Below are 18,263 nucleotides of genomic sequence, written 5' to 3' on the forward strand. Positions count from 1 at the left end.
GCGCTTGTTGCGCAGTCTACGAAAATAGAGGGTTTTTTTCTTGTGTTACGTTACGTTTAGTTACCTTACATTACCTTCGGTTATGTTACATTAGTTGCATTTATTATTACGTTTAGTTACAGTACATTGCACTTGGTTATGTAGCATTTAGTTACATTGCACTTAGTTATGTGACATTTATTCACAATACTTTTAGTTACGTTATTTTTAGTCACTTTTTGTTGGGCACATTATATTTACAGTAGTTATGCTAAGTTACAGGCGGCACGGTGGGCGACTGGTTAGAGCGTCAGCCTCCCAGTTCTGAGGACCCGGGTTCAATCCCCGGCCCCGCCTGTATGGAGTTTGCATGTTCTCCCCGTGGGCACTCCGGTTTCCTCCCACATCCCAAAAACATGCATTAATTGACAACTCTAAATTGGCCGTAGGTGTGACTGTGAGTGTGAGTGTGAATGGTTGTTTGTTTGTATGTGCCCTGTGATTGGCTGGCAACCAGTTCAGGGTGTACCCCGCCTCCTGCCCGATGATAGCTGGGATAGGCTCCAGCACGCCCGCGACCCTAGTGAGGAGAAGCGGCTCAGAAAATGGATGGATGGATGCTAAGTTACATTACATTATGTTATTTTACTGTACATTACTATACTTTTGCTGTGTTACTGTACATTAAATGACCGTATTAAGTGAAATTCCAGTACATTCCATTCCATTATGTTAAGTTGTTTTACGTTTAATTACGTTACGTTTAGTTACATTACACTAAGTTATGTTGCGTTGAGTTACATTACGCTTAGCTGCGTTCGACTTAGGTATATTACATTTAGTTACGTTACACTTAGTTACGTAGTGCTTGGTTACATTACAATTACTCTTTTTTCATTATTTCGATATTCATTATTTATTTATTGCATCTTTTTTCATATGATTGTTTGTTGTGTGTGAAAGCCTGCCTAATGTTGTGACCAACGCGCATCAGCTACTCACCAACCACCTGAGGCAGAGTGGATGCCTCCATGTCCAGCATGATGGTTCCTTTCTCGATGCAGGTGCGCAGCTCAAACAGGCTATGCAGGGACAAGGTGGCCACATGAGGTTTGCTCCAGCGCTCACCGCCTTTTTCTACCTTCTCCTCAAACTTGATCCACCTGGAGACATCGCAGACACATCGGGCCTTATAATCCTAATTGTTTATGTTGCCTTTACCTTTGTTGACATGTGAAAGTTGGCAGAAAACAGTCCATAGGGTACTCCTCAGTGCTTAGCAAGTCTTCCCTCGTGTAAATAAATCGCAGTGTCGCCAAAGACGAACGAAAATGACAAAAACAAAGACAATGTTTTGTTAACGTGTTATCTGAAATGTAAAGGTGTCTCACAATTTGTTATGTTTTGCACTTCCCAGCCACTGTACATTACATTACTTTTGGTTACTGTAGAATAAGTTATGTTACGTTACAATACATGTCCCCAAAGTGTTCTGTAAATTGACTGTTTGTTGTACTCGAGCGGCTCCAACTACCGGAGACAAATTCCTTGTGTGTTTTGGACATACTTGGCAAATAAAGATGATTCTGATTCTGATTCTGATTCTGATGACTGTTAAATTACACTTTATGTTACCTTTAGTTACTATACATTTCTCTACTTTACATTTAGTTATGTGGCGGCACGGTGGATGACTGGTTAGAGCATCTGCCTTACAGTTCTGAGGTCTGGGGTTCAATCCCCAGCCCCGCCTGTGTGGAGTTTGCATGTTCTCCCCGTGCCTGCGTGGGTTTTGTCCGGGCACTCCGGTTTCCTCCCACATCCCAAAAACATGCATGGTAGGTTAATTCATGACTCTACATTTCCCGTAGGTGTGAATGGTTGTTTGTTTATATGTTCCCTGCGATTGGCTGGCAACCAGTTCAGGGTGTACCTTGCCTCCTGATAGCTGGGATAGGCTCCAGCACTCCCGCGACCCTTGTGAGGATAAGCGTTTTAGAAAATGGATGGATTGCATTTAGTTACGTCATATTTAGTTACATTACGTTTAGTTACGTTACCTTTAGTTATGTTACACTTACTGTAGTTACATTGCCATTAGTTACATTGCATTTAGTTATCTTCCGTTTTTTTATTTTTTATATACATACCACTTAGTTACGCTATGTTTAGTTACATTCATGCTGACAGTCACAACAACAACGTTAAGTTACATTAAATTTAGTTATGCTACTTTAAGTCCTGTTACTTTACATTGCACTGCATTGTATTATGTTGCATTATGTTACGCTATGTTAAGCTGCATTACATTATGTTATGTTACTGTACATTAAGTTATGTTGCATTACATTACATGACTGTTAAGTTACATTCTTTTACGTTACATTCAAATACATAAAACTGTGTTACGTTAGTCAAGTTACACTTAGGTCGGCACGGTGGCCGACTGGTTAGAGCGTCAGCCTCACAGTTCTGAGGAGCGGGGTTCAATCCCCGGCCCCGCCAGTGTGGAGTTTGTATGTTCTCCCCGTGCCTGCGTGAGTTTTCCTCGGGCACTCTGGTTTCCTCCCACATCCCAAAAACATGCATGAATTGGAGACTCTAAATTGCTCCTAGGTGTGAAAGTGAGTGCGAATGGTTATTTGTTTGTATGTGCCCTGCGATTGGCTGGCAACCAGTTCAGGGTGTACCCCGCCTCCTGCCCGATGACAGCTGGGATAGGCTCCAGCACGCCCGAGACCCTTGTGAGGAGAAGCTTCTCAGAAAATGGATGGATGAATGGGTGGAAGTTATACTTAGTTGTGTAACACTTAGTTACGTTAGATTTATGGTTTAGAGTGACAAATAACATCTGAATAAATAACATTATTGAAGCAAGCATTTCTTCCCTCTTTTTGGGAGAATTAAGTGAGCTAGTTTAAGTGTTTTTAATGAGTTTGAATGTGTTTAAAGTGTGTGGGAGGAGGAAAACTTTTCAAAATGTGTTTTTTTTTTTTTTATGTGATCTATATATCGCAGATTTTCATCTATATATATTTTTATTTTCAGTTTAATAGTAATTACTTCGCCTTTGGATGTGGGAAAAAAAACACCAGCAAATGGTTTCTATGAACCACCAAGTTTTTTTTCCTAAGGGAATTGAACAAGCCCCACATTGGCCGTGAGCTACAAGTTGCATGCCATCCAGCAATTTCACACATCTTTTATGCGTCCATTGAGGAGCTCACTTGATCCCCCTGCATCTATTTACGTAATAAGAAAATTGACAATTCCCACTATCCAATGAAATATTGTTTAACTAGAGGGGGGAAAACAATTAACAAATTTGAAAATTTTGTGTTTTTTTTTTATTGTTCTATGGGATTTGGACAAGCTTCTTGTTGAACTTGAATGACTGATAAAAATATAAAAAATGTAACTTTCAATCTTGCCTATACAGTTCATTTTCACTTTTTTAATGATGGCCACAGTTTGACCCTGGAACAGATCATTTCTATGATGAATATTAATCACTTGTTATCAAAGTTAAGTTTAGTGAAGCTACTAAAAGTTATTGACAAAATGAGAAAATTGTTGTTAAAGTTTTGCATTTTTTTATTGATTTACGCTTTTTGGGTCAATTAAACAATATTGAAAATTGTGCAGAAAAGTGTACAGTCAAAAAAATCAACAGTCATCAGTAGTTATTAAAGTTAACTTAAGTGAAGTTAGTAAAGTTTTTACAGTTTACAAAATAAGAAAATTGTCATAATGGTTATCTTTTTTATTGTTTTATGCTTTTTGGTTGAACTTAAAAATGTCAACTATATTGTAATTGTATGGGTAAAAAACATTTGTGGCCAAAGTTTGACCATGAAACACGAAGTAGGTTCAAAGGATTTGGTCTCGCATGCTCATTTTCACCTGGGACCACGCTAAAAGTCCCCCCCAACGCCAATACCCGCCCTTACCTGGCCGTCTCCTTCCACTCCATCTCCTGGCCGTCCACTGACAGCAGCTCGTCCAGCTCGGTGAAGAGCTGAGGGGGCGGCGGCCCGTCATCGTCCTCCCCGAGGATGAAGCGGATCCTCTCGGCGGCCGGCGAGACTGCGGAGACGGGGAAGATACTCCGTGTCAAAGGGCGGCAAGGGGACTCCAGCTCGGCCTCGTGGGGAGGCGGCGGAGGAGGCGGCAGTGGAGGTATGATCTCCATGGCCACCTCCTCGCTTTTCTCCTCCGTGTCCTCCTCTTTCTCCTCCTGGTTGTTATTGTTGTTGGACATCTTTTATTAATAAATGCCCCCCTGCTTATCCTGACGTTTGATTCTTCAGGTGCGAGTCACAAGCAGCGCCCTCATGAGAGACCCTGGAAGTGACAGAGCCGCTCAGCTGCTTTGTGAAACAGGTAGGAGGAGGAGGGGGGAGTATTTGTGGCTATACCGCGTCAGTGCCAGCGTACCCACCCTCGCCGTTCACCATTGGCTTGGCCAGCTGCCCCGGGAGCCCCTCAATGACAATTAGGAAAGGCTTCGCAAACTGGCCCATTCTTCAAGCCCAGCTTTGGCTTTCTCTCCTCCTCCCGGTTAGTTCTCGTTTGAATATTTAGCAAATGGAAGAGGAGAAAACTCAACGGGGTCGTATGTAAATAATGGTTTTCATTAACTTAATGGTGGCCAGTAAACACTCACATGAGATCCGCAATGAAGTCCTACACAAAAGTCAAGTAGCAGTCAAAATGCAAGGCAAAACATAAATGGTTGTAACTTAAGACCACTTTTTACTTCTACCAGGGAGACTTTACTGTCATTATTATGATGAGGATGAAGATTATTATTATTATTATTATTATTATTATTAATACATAAAAAATATAATAATATATGTAATTTATTATTATTATTATTATTATTAATAGTATTATTATTATTATTATTATTATCCATCCATTCTCTGAACCAGTTATCCTGACTAAGGTCATGGGTGGGCTGGCACCTATCTCAGCTGACTTTGGGTGAGAGGCGGAGCAAACCCTGAACTGGTCACCAGCCAATCGCAGGGGACACATAGACAAACAACCATTCACATTCACTTCAAACAATTTAGAGTCTGCAATTAATCTACCAAGCATGTTTTTGGAATGTGGGAGGAAACCGGCGTACCTGGACAAAACCTACGCAGGCATAGGGAGAACATGCAAACACAGGAAGATTAGAACCCAGACTTGAACCCACGACCTCTGAACCATGAGACAGATGTGCTAATCAGTTGGCAAACTGATTTTTACACAATGTATTACTTTATTTGTTGTTATTATTTTTACAATTATTTTAATCAATTGTATTGTTGTTACATCATTTTATAATCTCTTAAATTATTGTTGTCATTTTATTTATAGGCGACAAGGTTGGGCGACTAGTTAGAGCATCAGTCTCACAGTTCTGAGGACCGGGGTTCAATCACCGGCCTTGCCTGTGTGGAGTTTGCATGTTCTCCCCGTGTCCTGCGTGGGTTTTCTCCGGGCACTCCGGTTTCCTCCCACATTCCAAAAACATGCATGGTAGGTTAATTGACAACTCTAAATTGCCCATAAGTGTGAATGTGAGTGCGAATGGTTGTTTGTTTGTATGTGCCCTGCGATTGGCTGGCAACCAGTTCAGGGTGTACCCCGCCTCTCGCCCGATAATAGCTGGGATAGGCTCCAGCACACCCGCGATCCGAGTGAGGAGAAGCGGCTCAGAAAATGGATGGATGGATTTTATTTATATGTAAATTAAATTTATACTACTGCATTTTGTTTTCTCTATGCCAAGCAAGAACCCTATTGATGTTCAACCATATTGGCCAGAAGATGTATCTGAGGTAAAAGACTAGTCTACTTGCCCTACTTCCCTGACCGATCGTCACACTTTGGGGGATTGTTGCTCTGTGCCCAAGCGAGAACCCTATTTATTTTTAATCAGACCAAATATAACATAGGCATAAGCAGTGGGTACGGAAAGTGGGTACAGAAGATTTTCAGACCCCCTTAAATATTTTACTCTTTGTTATATTGCAGCCATTTGTTAAAATAATTTAAGTTCATTTTTTCCTGCATTAATGTACACACAGCACCCCATATTGACAGAAAAAAAACGTAATTGTTGAGATTTTTGCTGATTTATTAAAAAAGAAAAACTGAGGTATCACAAAACCATAAGTATTCAGACCCTTTGCTGTGACACTCATCTAGTGAACTCGGTTTCTTCTGATCATCCTTGAAATGGTTCTACACCGTGATTGGATTCCAGCTGTGTTTGATTATACTGATTGGACTTGATTAGGAAAGCCACACCCCTGTCTATATAAGAGCCTACAGCTCACAGTGCATGTCAGACCAAATGAGAATCATGAGGTCAAAGGAACTGCCTGAAGAGCTCAGAGGCACAGATCTGGGCAAAGTCACGAAAAACATCTGCTGTATTTAAGGTTCCTAAGAGCACAGTGGCCTCCATAATCCTGAAATGGAAGACGTTCGGGATGGTCAGAACCCTTCCTAGAGCTGGCTGTCCGGCCAAACTGAACAATTGGGGGGGAAGAGCCTTGGTGAGAGAGGTAAAGAAGAACCCAAAGATCACTGTGGCTGAGCTCCACAGATGCAGTCGGAAGAAAGTTCTAGAAAGTCAACCATCACTGCAACCCTCCACCAGTCGGGGCTTTATGGCAGAGTGGCCCAACGGAAGCCTCTCCTCAGTGCAAGACACATGAAAGCCCGCATGGAGTTTGCTAAAAAAAAAAAACACCTGACGGACTCCAAGATGGTGAGAAATAAGATTGTCTGGTCTGATGAGACCAAGATAGAAATTGTTGGCCTTAATTCTAAGCGCTATGTGTGGAGAAAATCAAGCATTGCTCATCACCTGTCCAATACAGTCCCAACAGTAAAGCATGGTGGTGGCAGCATTGTGGTGTGGGTGTGTTTTTCAGTTGCAGGGACAGGGAGACTGCAGTTGCAATCGAAGGAAAGATGAATGCGGCCAAGTAGAGGGATATCCTGGACGACAACCTTCTCCAGAGTGCTCAGAACCTCAGACTGGGCCGAAGGTTCACCTTCAAAAAAGGCAATGATCCTAAGCACACAGCTAAAATACTGAAGGAGTGGCTTCAGAACAATTCCGTGACTGTTCTTGAATGGCCCAGCCAGAGCCCTGACTTAAACCCAATTGAGCATTCTCTGGAAAGACCTGAAAATGGCTGCCCACCAATGTTCACCATCCAACCTGACAGAACTGGAGACAATCTGGCAGATGAGCTCCAAATCCAGGTGTGAAAAACTGCATCATTCCTAAAAAAGACACATGGCTGGATTAGCTCAAAAGGGTGCTTCTAGTAAATACTGAGCAAAGGGTCTGAATACTTATGGCTGTGTGATATTTAAGTTTTTCTTTTTTAATAAATCTGCAAAACTTCAACAATTTGTTTTTTTTGTTGTTGTTTTTTTGCCAATATGGGGTGTTGTGTGTACATTAATGTAGAAAAAAAATAACTTAAATTATTTTAGCAAATGGCTGCAATATAAAAAAGAGTTAAGGGGCTCTGAATACTTTCCGTACCCACTGTAGGTAGCTTGAAAACAACATGTACTTTAAAGGTCTGACTTGAGCCAATAGAGTTCTCTTTTGAAAATGGAGCAGTAGTCTCCAAAACTCGGTTTAGTATACATTTTCAATTCAAGAGTGGCGCCGCATGACGGTCAGAAGGCGGATCCAATAGGAAAGGGGCTGGCGGAGTGATTTCAGAGTTCTTACAACAATAAACTAACTAGCAGGAAATGTCTCATTGTTACATCCTGGTTGGCAGCTACACAAGCAAATATGGGCAAGCTTGCACCAGTGTAAGGACGACCTTGCGTCCTGCGAACACCAAGAAAACCAAGTGCAGTGTGAATGCTGGCTCACGTCAGACTTAAAACAAATTGACCTTGCTCTTATGCCTTCTCTCCGTGACGAGCACACACTCACAGCTGACAACGAGGCACTCTAAAGCAGCCACACTAGGTCGAAGCCCAGGTACACACGTTGGCAGTCAAATGGGACTTTGAGAAAAAAAAATGGACCTCGCACTTCTGCCTTTCTCTGTGTGACATAGACGCACTCACGGCTGACAATGAGGCGCACTGAAGCGGCCACGCCAGCAGATTATCCGAAGTAAAGATGCATTTTCAGAGTGTAGGTTAGCTAGCTAACTGTACGTCACAATTGTGCCGGATAACCGCTAATGCAAATAAAGATTCTCATATAGTGGGGGAGGGACGACTCTTGCCAGACTCCAAAGTGCCGTTTTAGCTGCAAACTGGTCACCTTTCATTGAAATGGTGAACGAAGCTTGATTCTTATTTGCCTGGGAATAATAATAATAATGTAATACAGAAATGTAATGCAATCTAATGTGTAATGTAAATGTAATGTAATGTGACCAAATTATATCTTCTCATTATAGACCCCTGTGTACGTCATAGGGTCACTTGCATGTACTTGAACTCCTATCCTTCTGGATCTGCGATGTGGGCCTCTGGGGATGTTTGGCCTGTTTCCCCCTCCTCCTCTTGGGTCTGGTTGTGTCTGTGGGCTTATGGTAGGGTGTCGGCTGGACGGGCCCGCCTTCTTTGTCCTGTTCTGGTTGCTGGGTGATGGTCGGTTTGGGGTTGGGGCTAATTAGCTTTTCTCTGTGGTCTTCCAGCCGGTCGGGCCGGGCCAGAACCGCAAGAGTCTGGCCTCTTACTTCACACACTCTGCACATTTTCACTACTCATACTGTACATACTTCACACATTTGGCACATTCACCTCCCATTCAGGGTCTCCTGGGGTACTGGCGCGAGGCATGATGGGGCAGGCGCCGGGCCCGGTACTGGCAAATCTGTGCTGGTTTCCGGTCAAGTCAACTGCCCCCCCCCCTTTCTCTGCCCTGCCGGTCCGCCAGTTTTAATGCATCATACACACATTTGTGGGAGGAGGGCAGTGTCGGGCTCGGGAGGATACCAGATGTTCCGGCACTCCGGCCTGGTCTTTGGCCCGCCATGCCTTTCCCTCGCAAATTTGTAATGCACCACTTACATTCGCACATCCTTTGGGGAGCTGGTTGGTGTCAGTGGGGGCGATGGCTACGGGTCATCATTGCCCTGTGACCGTCTCGCATCACCCCCACCAGTCTCGCCAATTTTAATGCACGACACCCCAGCACACATGATCAGGGTACAGGGACTGGTTGCCTGTCAGGGACTTAGTAACCATAGTAATAGGGTGGGTATTCACATTTCTCGTGGCTTGACACCTGATGCCCCCCGTGGCGCCCTCTCCTGTCCTTGCTCACGACGAGTGCTTAACGTGGGCTCGCTTTTGGCGGGCCATGATCGTTTTCAGGTGGCGGCTGGTTCCTGCGTTACGCCCTGTTGGTGCCTGTTTGTGCGCTGGGTGGTGGGTGGGGTGGGGGGTTGGGCGTGGAGGGGGCGGTAGTCCGGTGCCCGTGCTCCTCCCTTTGGGACTGGTTGGGGTGCTTTGGTTGGGCTGGAGATCACCCTGGGCCCTGGTGAGTGGGTGGCGTCCCCCTCGTTGGGTCCCCCGCTGGACGGGCTTGCTGGCTTGGCATCCCTTGAAGGTGAAGTGAACGGGGCCAGGTCCACCCTTCCTCAATGGGTCCCACATTTCCGTGCCGGCTCAGCAAATCCATACACCAGTTGACTAACATGCATGTGATATGGTGTTCATTCACTAATACGTTTGATAGACGCTATAGGCTTTATTTGCTTGTTCTGGGATCACTAATAACAACATAGGTTATACTAACACATCAACTCACAGGTTCTTACAGGTGTTTAGACACTAAAAAGAATCCCACTCCAAACACTCATCAGTAGCACCCCCTTGCTCATTTCACACATCCTGTCAAGTCCTTCCCTTTTCTGTTCTCGCTCATCTTGTTCTCTTGGTTAGTTATTGCATGTCCTCACCGCGTGTCCCCCTCCAGCCACAAATAACAACACGATTTGACTGTTGTAACGTTATTCGTGCTCACATATCTAGACTGTCTAACTATTGTTCTGCTGTAGTCCTCACTCCTAGTCCCCTTGTCCACTCTTTACCTCTGTCTGTCCCCCAAAATCATTTTCTGTCCGGCTGCATTTTCAATCAACGTCAGAATAATTAAAATGTCAGAAATAGGCAGAGGAAGTATTTCAAACTCCCCTGTTCCAGCAAAAAAGGCAGACAGAGCCACCATTCTGCAAGGCCATGCAGCTGAACAGGAAAGGTTAAAAAAAAAAAAAAGACCATGCCCAAAAAATTTGAAAAAGTTGAAAAAGAGATTAATGCTATATCACCACAATTGAGTTCTACAATGTTCTGAGTCTTTGCTCGTGGTTTCAGCAGTTACCAGGGTATTTAAGTCTCACGAGATACAAAAGCAATATGATATCTATCGAGTAATAATACACAAATTGAGGTGAGAATTGAGACGGGGTAGACCACTGTCAATGTACCTTGCAACCTGATTTTTGATTTCAGATAGCAAGGCTACATCGGGTCAGATTCAAAATTCATAGGGAGCCCTCATATGCGTCCATGCGAAAATGAGGCAGAAAACAGCTCAGGATGCTAAGAGGCACGGTGTTACTATCCCACTGCAGCACTTGCTAAGAGCAAGCTTGAGGGCGAGGGAGGAGATGAGGAGGGTGAGATCCAGGACAGGGTGAAAGCAAAGAGGGGTGAGAGCACAAGCACCGAGAGGCGGAGGGGATAGAAATGAAAATCCCATTGCTCAAACGCAATTTCAAAGGCGTGTGTGCGCTCTCGCAGAGAGCCACTGAGCGTGCACAAAGAGCACTTTGTCCCGGGCAGTGGAGCATCATGGGATACGAGATGCGGGGAGAATGGCCCCGCCGATACGGAGCTTTAGCCAAAAGCCCCCGTTCACTCTTGACATGCATCCGACACAAATGGCTGCCCCAATCTTTGCAGACAGTTTGGCAAAACTACAACGTGCAATTGGATTGCGCTTACGCCGTGCCCTCAGATTATTATCACCTCATTCTTGGCAAACACGTGGGAAATGTTACTCGGCTGCAACGATTAATCGAATACCTTGAATAATTTGATTACAAGGAAAGGTTGAGGCAAAATTTCTTCCTCGTTGTTACTAGGGCTGCAACGATTAAATTACAAGAATATAATTTTAATATAATGAAAAAAGGGATGCAATTTTAAAAGGTTAACATTGTAACATTATGAGTAAAAAATGTGCTGTTGTATGAGAATAAATTCATATCACTAGAAATGGTTGAAATTTCAAAAGGAACAAATAGGCATTTTACCACAATAAACTCATATTATGCAATACTGGGAGAAACTCACTACAAACATCACTCACCAGGCCAGGCCCCGCCTTTTAAAGTCATACACACTCAAAGTCACAGATATTACAGTTAAACGTGGGGGACCCTAAGTGGACAAAAATAATATCTGCACCTACCTCCACTTCTTATCGTGATTAGCAATGCAATTTTTTTTTATCTGATGACTGGATTCATCAATTGGATAATTGGTAAAATATTCATTTATTTATTCATTCATTCATTTTCCACACAGTTTATCCTCACTAGGGTCGCAGGCGTGCTGGAGCCTATCCCAGCTGAATCTGGGCGAGAGGCGGGGTGCACCCTGAACGATTCTAAAAATATTAAATAGCTGCAGCCCTAGTTGTTACCATCACAGTCCTGTGTTCACTATGCAGGCAACTCACTGAGCACTACATGTCTGTTCCATGTCTCTGCAGTTTAGCAAAACCACAATGCAATCGGATTGCATTTACACTGTGCCCTCAGATTATAATCACCTTGTTCAAAACAAGCACGTGGGAAATTGTACCACCACAAAGTCCCGTGTTCAGTATGCGGGGCAGTGAGCAGAACAGTTTGAATACAGAGGGACACCCCAAGGGGGACTCACTGAGAGCTAAGGCCGCAGGGTTCTACTTCTTCTTGCAGATACTGCTTAGTGTCTGTTTCAAAATGGAGGCTCAAAATGTTTGTACTTACGGGAATCAAATCATAAAATTACAAGACAGAAGTCGTAGTTTTACGAGAATGAAGTTGTAGTAGTCTCAGAAAAAAGTTGTCATTTCACAAGAATAGTTGTAATATTTTGACCAAAAAAAATTCAATTTTTACGAGAATATTGTTTTAAGATGACAAACATTTTATCAGGGAAAATGTAAATTGTAATAGCCATAACCTCAGGGGAATAAAGATGTAATATTATTCACATATAGTTGCAATTTTCCCGAAATATGCAATAGAAGGGGAAATCTTTCAAAAATGTTCTTATTTTATAAGAGTAAATTGGAATATTTAAAAATATATTTTAATTGTAATTGTTTTAATGTAAAAGAGTTGCTTAAAAATAATTATATACTATATATATATATATATATATCCATCCATCCATTTTCTGTAGCGCTTATTCTCACGAGGGTCGTGGGCATGCTGGAGCCTATCCCAGCTATCTTTGGGCGAGAGGCGGGGTACGCCCTGAAATGGTCGTCAGTCAATCGCAGGGCACGTGGATATTTTTTAAAAGATTTATAATACAGAATATAGTCGTGATACTATAAGAAAAAAAGTTTTCATTTTTCAAGAGTAAAGCAGGGAAAAGTTGCAACATTCCAAAAATAACGTCAAGAAAAAACTTTGAAAATATTTAGCCATAAAATTAAGGGGAAATAAGTTTTCATTTCACAAAAATAGAGATGCAATACCTACCGATTTATCTCTCTATGTGTCTGTATGTACGCTTTCAATAAGACTGATAAATGATATGAGTTGAAACAACATGTGACCCGTAAAACTGGTTGGCAATGCAGCCTGATGTTTGTTGACTGTTAACAACACGTGGTGACTTTCCTCGCACTCCTTCCCTCACGCTGTTGGCGTCAAAACAAAAAGTAACGTCTCTGCCACCACCATATTGTTCTTCGAAAGATGAATGAACGCGCATCATAATAATTCCAAGAAAATCATTTCAATATTGAGACAAAAGGGATGTATTGTTATTGTAATGAATAAGAATAAAAGAGTAAAATAGTTGATGAATGAGTAAGAATCGAGTAAAATAGTTGACATTTTGTTAGAATAAATGTATAATAGGATTTTCTTTAATCAATCAATTGAGCAAACATTTTATGGGAATCAATCCAGAATATTAGAAGAAAGAAGCTGTGGTTTTACAGGAATAAGGTAAAAACTGGAGCAAAAATATTTTATTAGAATTAATTATTAATTTTAATAGGGTAAAGTCATAATATTATATTATTATATTATATAATCGTGGACAGCACGGACAGTTTTTATGGACATCGCGTTCACGCTCATTAAAAGCACAAAGAAGAAATTAATATTAGGGGAACAATTGCCATTTTACAAAAAGATTGTAACTTTAACGAGAAAAAACAAATTATATTACGAACAAAATTAAATAATGTAGCAGTATTACAAGAAGAAGTTTTATTGTCACGAGAATTAAATAGTAATTTTACAAAATTAATTAATAAGATGATGAGAATAATAATAATATGATGAGAAAATAATTGTAATATGATGAGAACAGGGATTTAACATTGAGAATAATGTTCTAATATTACAAGAAAAAACATGTAATAAAGAAATATGTGTAATTTTATGAGAGAAAAGCGGCATTTTACCAGAATAAACTCATATTATGACTTTTTTTTTTCATTAGAATAAAGTCAAACTTTTATGAGACAGAAAAATTGTGTTTAGTGTGACTGGAAACATAATATTAAGCTAAAAAAAAGTTGTATTTTTATATAAATAAACTAGGAACATTACAAGAAAAGTTGTAATTCTATGAAAATAAAGTCAAAATATTATAAAAAAAAATATTTTTCTAGCATTGTAATATTACAAGGAAAAAGTTATACATTTATTACAATAAAGTCATATTTTTTTGAGAATAAAGTTACATTTCTTTAAGATGAGATACAGTATTTTTAAGGAATAGAGAACAATGAAATAGTCGAAATTTCCATCCATCCATCCATTTTCTGAGCCGCTTCTCCTCACTAGGGTCGCAGGCGTGCTGGAGCCTATCCCAGCTATCATGGGGCAGGAGGCGGGGCACACCCTGAACTGGTTGCCAGCCAATCGCAGGGCACACATAAACAAACAACCATTCGCACTTACATTCACACCTAGGGGCAATTTAGAGACTTCAATTAACCTACCATGCATGTTTTTGGGATGTTGGAGGAAACCGGAGTGCCCGGAGAAAACCCACGCAGGCACGGGGGCGCTCTAACCAGTCGTCCACCGTGCCGCATAGGCTAACATATAGTTAAAAAAAATTAAATAAAAAACTTTCATTTTAACAGTAAAGTTGTTAGATAATTTTATGTTTTTCTATTTCTGTGAGCGATTACGAAAAAGCCTGATGAACACACCACTGATAAAAATGCGAAAAATGACTAGAAGCCCTTTTTTTTTCCCTCATCAGCCTCGCTGGAAGCGAATCAGTCCCAAATAAATCAACGCAACAAAGTCAACGTCAGCAAGCAGATGGGTTGCCTGTAATCTATTCTGTGATTGGATTTCTGTCCTGAAGAAAATCCCCAAACATACACACACACACACACAAACATACATGCACACACACGCATATGAACACGCATACACCCACACGAACACACGCACATACACACACACACACACCACATTAAGAGATGTACACATTGTCAAATCCAGTTGTTGTCACACCACATTGTGCGATCAGACACCAATCACTACAAATGGCTTTGAATAAGTCCGCTGGTGACAATACAATCACAAAACCAGATAAAAATGTCATTCTGAAAATTGGCCTGATATTATTTGAATGTTAGCATTTTAGCTTGCCGTCATCCTGGAATTAAGTTGGCCATTTAGTTTTGTTTCTTTTTATTCTATACTTTTGATATCTACACAGAAGGGGATTTTAAAATAATCACGGAGTAAATTAGCTCAGTCGGCATGTATTCTTCCACGGTGTTGTGCCTTGGGGCGCCCTGAGCAATACCGACTGACCAATCAGAACGACGCAAACAACAGGCCACGCTCAGAGGTCTGACAGGTTTCTTGTTGGTTGAATTCAATTTTTAGGATGGTTTTAAGTTTTTGTCTCGTTCAAATGGTAATCGTGGTTAAACGATTGTGATTATTTCCACTGTGTAAGGTGACGGTTATCATGAATGACTCGTGATGACATCGCGTTGATGACATCAGAATCAGAATCATCTTTATTTGCAGAGTATGTCCAAAAAACACATAAGGAATTTGTCTCCGGTAGTTGTAGCCGCTCTAGTACGACAACAGACAGTCAATTGACAGAGAACACTTTTGAGACATAAAGACATTGAGAAAAACAGTCACTGAGCAATAAAGGGTTGCTAGTTATCTGGTAATGCCGGTACATTTTTTTAATTTTTTTTTTTTTTGCCGCATGACACGAATAACGGAGCGTTTTGAACCGTTTATTATTTCTAGTCGTTGTGTTTATTTCTATTGCGCAAGATGGCATTTATCATTAATAACTGGCAATGAACGACTGCGTAGCAATATTTGTCTGACACGTTTACAGTAAATTGTGATGTGACCGAGCGTGCCATGAAGTTTTTTGACTGTGAATTATTCCTTGGTGTTCTATTTATTTCTCTTGTCCGGGGCTGCAATTATCATGAATAATTGCCAAGGAACAATTGCGCTACAGTAATTCTAAGACAATACTGCTGTTACCACTACTGCCACTTTTTGTCATTCTGTTTCTTTCTGTGCAAGACGGACAGAAGATTATTTCTGGTGAACTACATCTTTCTAATGTGCAAGGTGGTAGGTATTGAGAATAACTGCAGAAATTGTATGATATAGCTACTACTACTGCAATGACTTTTTGACCTTTTCATTCTGTTTATTTGTATTGTGCAAGATATTGATTATCATGTATTATAGGACACATACATTGCATATGTAGGTGTACAATACAAAATCTGAGCTGGATTTCCACTTTTAACATGACCCAACATAACCTTCCCTTCCTCCTCTCCATCAGAATCTCTTCCAAGCATCCCAGCTGCGCTCGAGGGCCTAACGGCGGACGCTCCGGCCAACGAAGCCACGACAGCCCAACTCGTGCAGCTGTAAACACAACATGCACGCAGGGAAGAGTCGGAGGGCCAAGGGCGAGATACCCCCCCCCGGGGGGTTTCGAGCGACCATTAGTGCGAGCGCGCTGACGACTCATCAGTCAGCGGGACACAAAAAGTGGACTCAGCAACTTGGGCTGGAGACTGACGCGAGGCTCGATGGGCTTTGACACGGGCGGGAACTCACTGAGGGGTTTGAGGATGCTATTGCCGGCCTCGTCGTTGTTCTCATTGTCGGACCGGTCGGACGCATTTTCCGCCGTACGCTCCTTCCTGTCCTTGTGGCCGGGCTTTTGGCGACGGTGGCGCCGCCGACGCCGGTAACTCTTGGGCACCCGCACGCCGATGTAAACGGTGTGGTGACCTGAAGGCAGAGAGGAAAAACAAGGTTAAACATGTAACTTCGCGTAGGAGATTGTGAAATGTCAAGGAAATTGACATTTGAAACGTTGCAAATCGACTTGGAAAAGTGGACAAAAATGTCACTCACAAATATAACCTTGTAGTGAGTTCACATTCTCACATGGCTCATAAGTGATCAAAGTGAGACAACTTATAGTGATTTATAGAAGGTTTTTATTTTTATTTGACAGGGATAAAGTTGTAAAATTACGTAGGAAAAAAGGAGCAATATTGAGTGGAATAAGTTTTTATTCTTACAATAATAAACTTGTCACATCATGAGAATAAAGTGGTCATTTTGTGAGAGTAAAATAGTTATGGTACGACAAAAACGTAGTATCAAGTGGAAGTTGTAATCTTATAAGAATAGTTTTATTATCATGGAATAAAAATTGTGATTTTGTGGGGATTGCATTCTAATTTATACATTTTATTTTTCTTCCGGAAAAAGTTGTGATTTTACGAGAATTGTATTATCATTTTAGAAGAATAAATGTCTAATATCTTGAGGAAAGGTTTGTCATATTAGGAGATTTAGAACTTCTTATGAGAATAAATTTGTATTACAAGGAAATGGTTGTCATTTTACGTGTATATACATACTGTGTTATGAAATAGATTTACAATATTACAAGAAATTAGACTAAAGAAGTACATTTTACAAGAATAAAATGTTTGTATTAATTGTAATTTTACGAAGATTACCTTGTAATTTCATAAGAATACATCTGTGATATTATAAGGAAAATGTTTGTAATATTAGTACTTTTTTATTTTATGACAGTACATTTGTAATGTCATAAAGAATTGACACAATTTTACAAGGGTAAAATTATAATTTTACAAGAATAACGTTTTAATAACGGAAAACATGTTTTGCAATTTTTGGATATGTATTATAATTACAAAATTGGCTCAAAGTTACAAGAATAAAGTCATTTCACAAGAATGAAGTTTTAATATTACAGAAAAAGTTGGAATTTTACAAGAATTATTTTGTCATTTTAAAAGAATACATTTGTAATACTATGAAGAAAAGTTTTTATTTTATTTTATGACATTAAATTGGTAATATTACAAGAACATTGACACAATTTTATGAGCATAGAGATGTCAATTTACAAGAATATGTTTAATATTACAGGGGGAAAAAAGTTGTGATATTTTTTAGAATTATATTATATAGAATATATATTTGTAATAATGAGGAAAATGTAATACTATGGGGAATTTTGTTATTTATATTTATTTATTTATTTATGATAATAAATTTGTATTATTACAAGGAAAATGTTGCAATATTAAGTGGAAAAAAGTTGTAACATTATGAAAAAAGTTTATTTTTAGAAAATAAATTTGTAATATTACAAGAATAAATGTATAATATTATGAGAAAAGTGATATTAAGTAGAAGAATTCGTAATTGTGTTATATTATGAGAAAAAGGTTTTGTTATACGGGTATATATTAGTAATATTCCAAGAAAACAAGTAGAATAATTTTACAAGAATACATTTGTAATATTACAAGGGGAAAAAAGTCCTACTTTTATGAGAATAAAGCAGTAATATTTTTATTTTAAAAAAATTGTAAATTTAGGAAAATACATTTCTTATTACAAAAAAATTGTCATGGTTTTATAAGAAAAACAAGGCGGGAAGAAAGTTATAATTTTCTGAGAGTG

General features: G+C 40.3%; 1 protein-coding gene across 5 annotated transcripts in view; it reads right to left on the reverse strand.

The window, feature by feature from the left end:
* Positions 1 to 18,263, reverse strand: part of slc4a4a (solute carrier family 4 member 4a) — an 82,705-nt gene that overhangs the window by 37,689 nt on the left and 26,753 nt on the right. For all 5 annotated transcript variants that reach the window (XM_061672346.1, XM_061672341.1, XM_061672344.1 and 2 more), the window contains exons 5-7: positions 16,365 to 16,541; positions 3,930 to 4,065; positions 982 to 1,142 (exon numbers count right to left, since the gene is read on the reverse strand). In XM_061672346.1, the coding sequence (XP_061528330.1) occupies positions 982 to 1,142; positions 3,930 to 4,065; positions 16,365 to 16,541 (474 nt within the window). The remainder of the gene's footprint in view (positions 1 to 981; positions 1,143 to 3,929; positions 4,066 to 16,364; positions 16,542 to 18,263) is intronic.

This window comes from Phycodurus eques, chromosome 3 (assembly GCF_024500275.1).
Source record: "Phycodurus eques isolate BA_2022a chromosome 3, UOR_Pequ_1.1, whole genome shotgun sequence".
NCBI classification, from domain to species: Eukaryota; Metazoa; Chordata; class Actinopteri; order Syngnathiformes; family Syngnathidae; genus Phycodurus; species Phycodurus eques.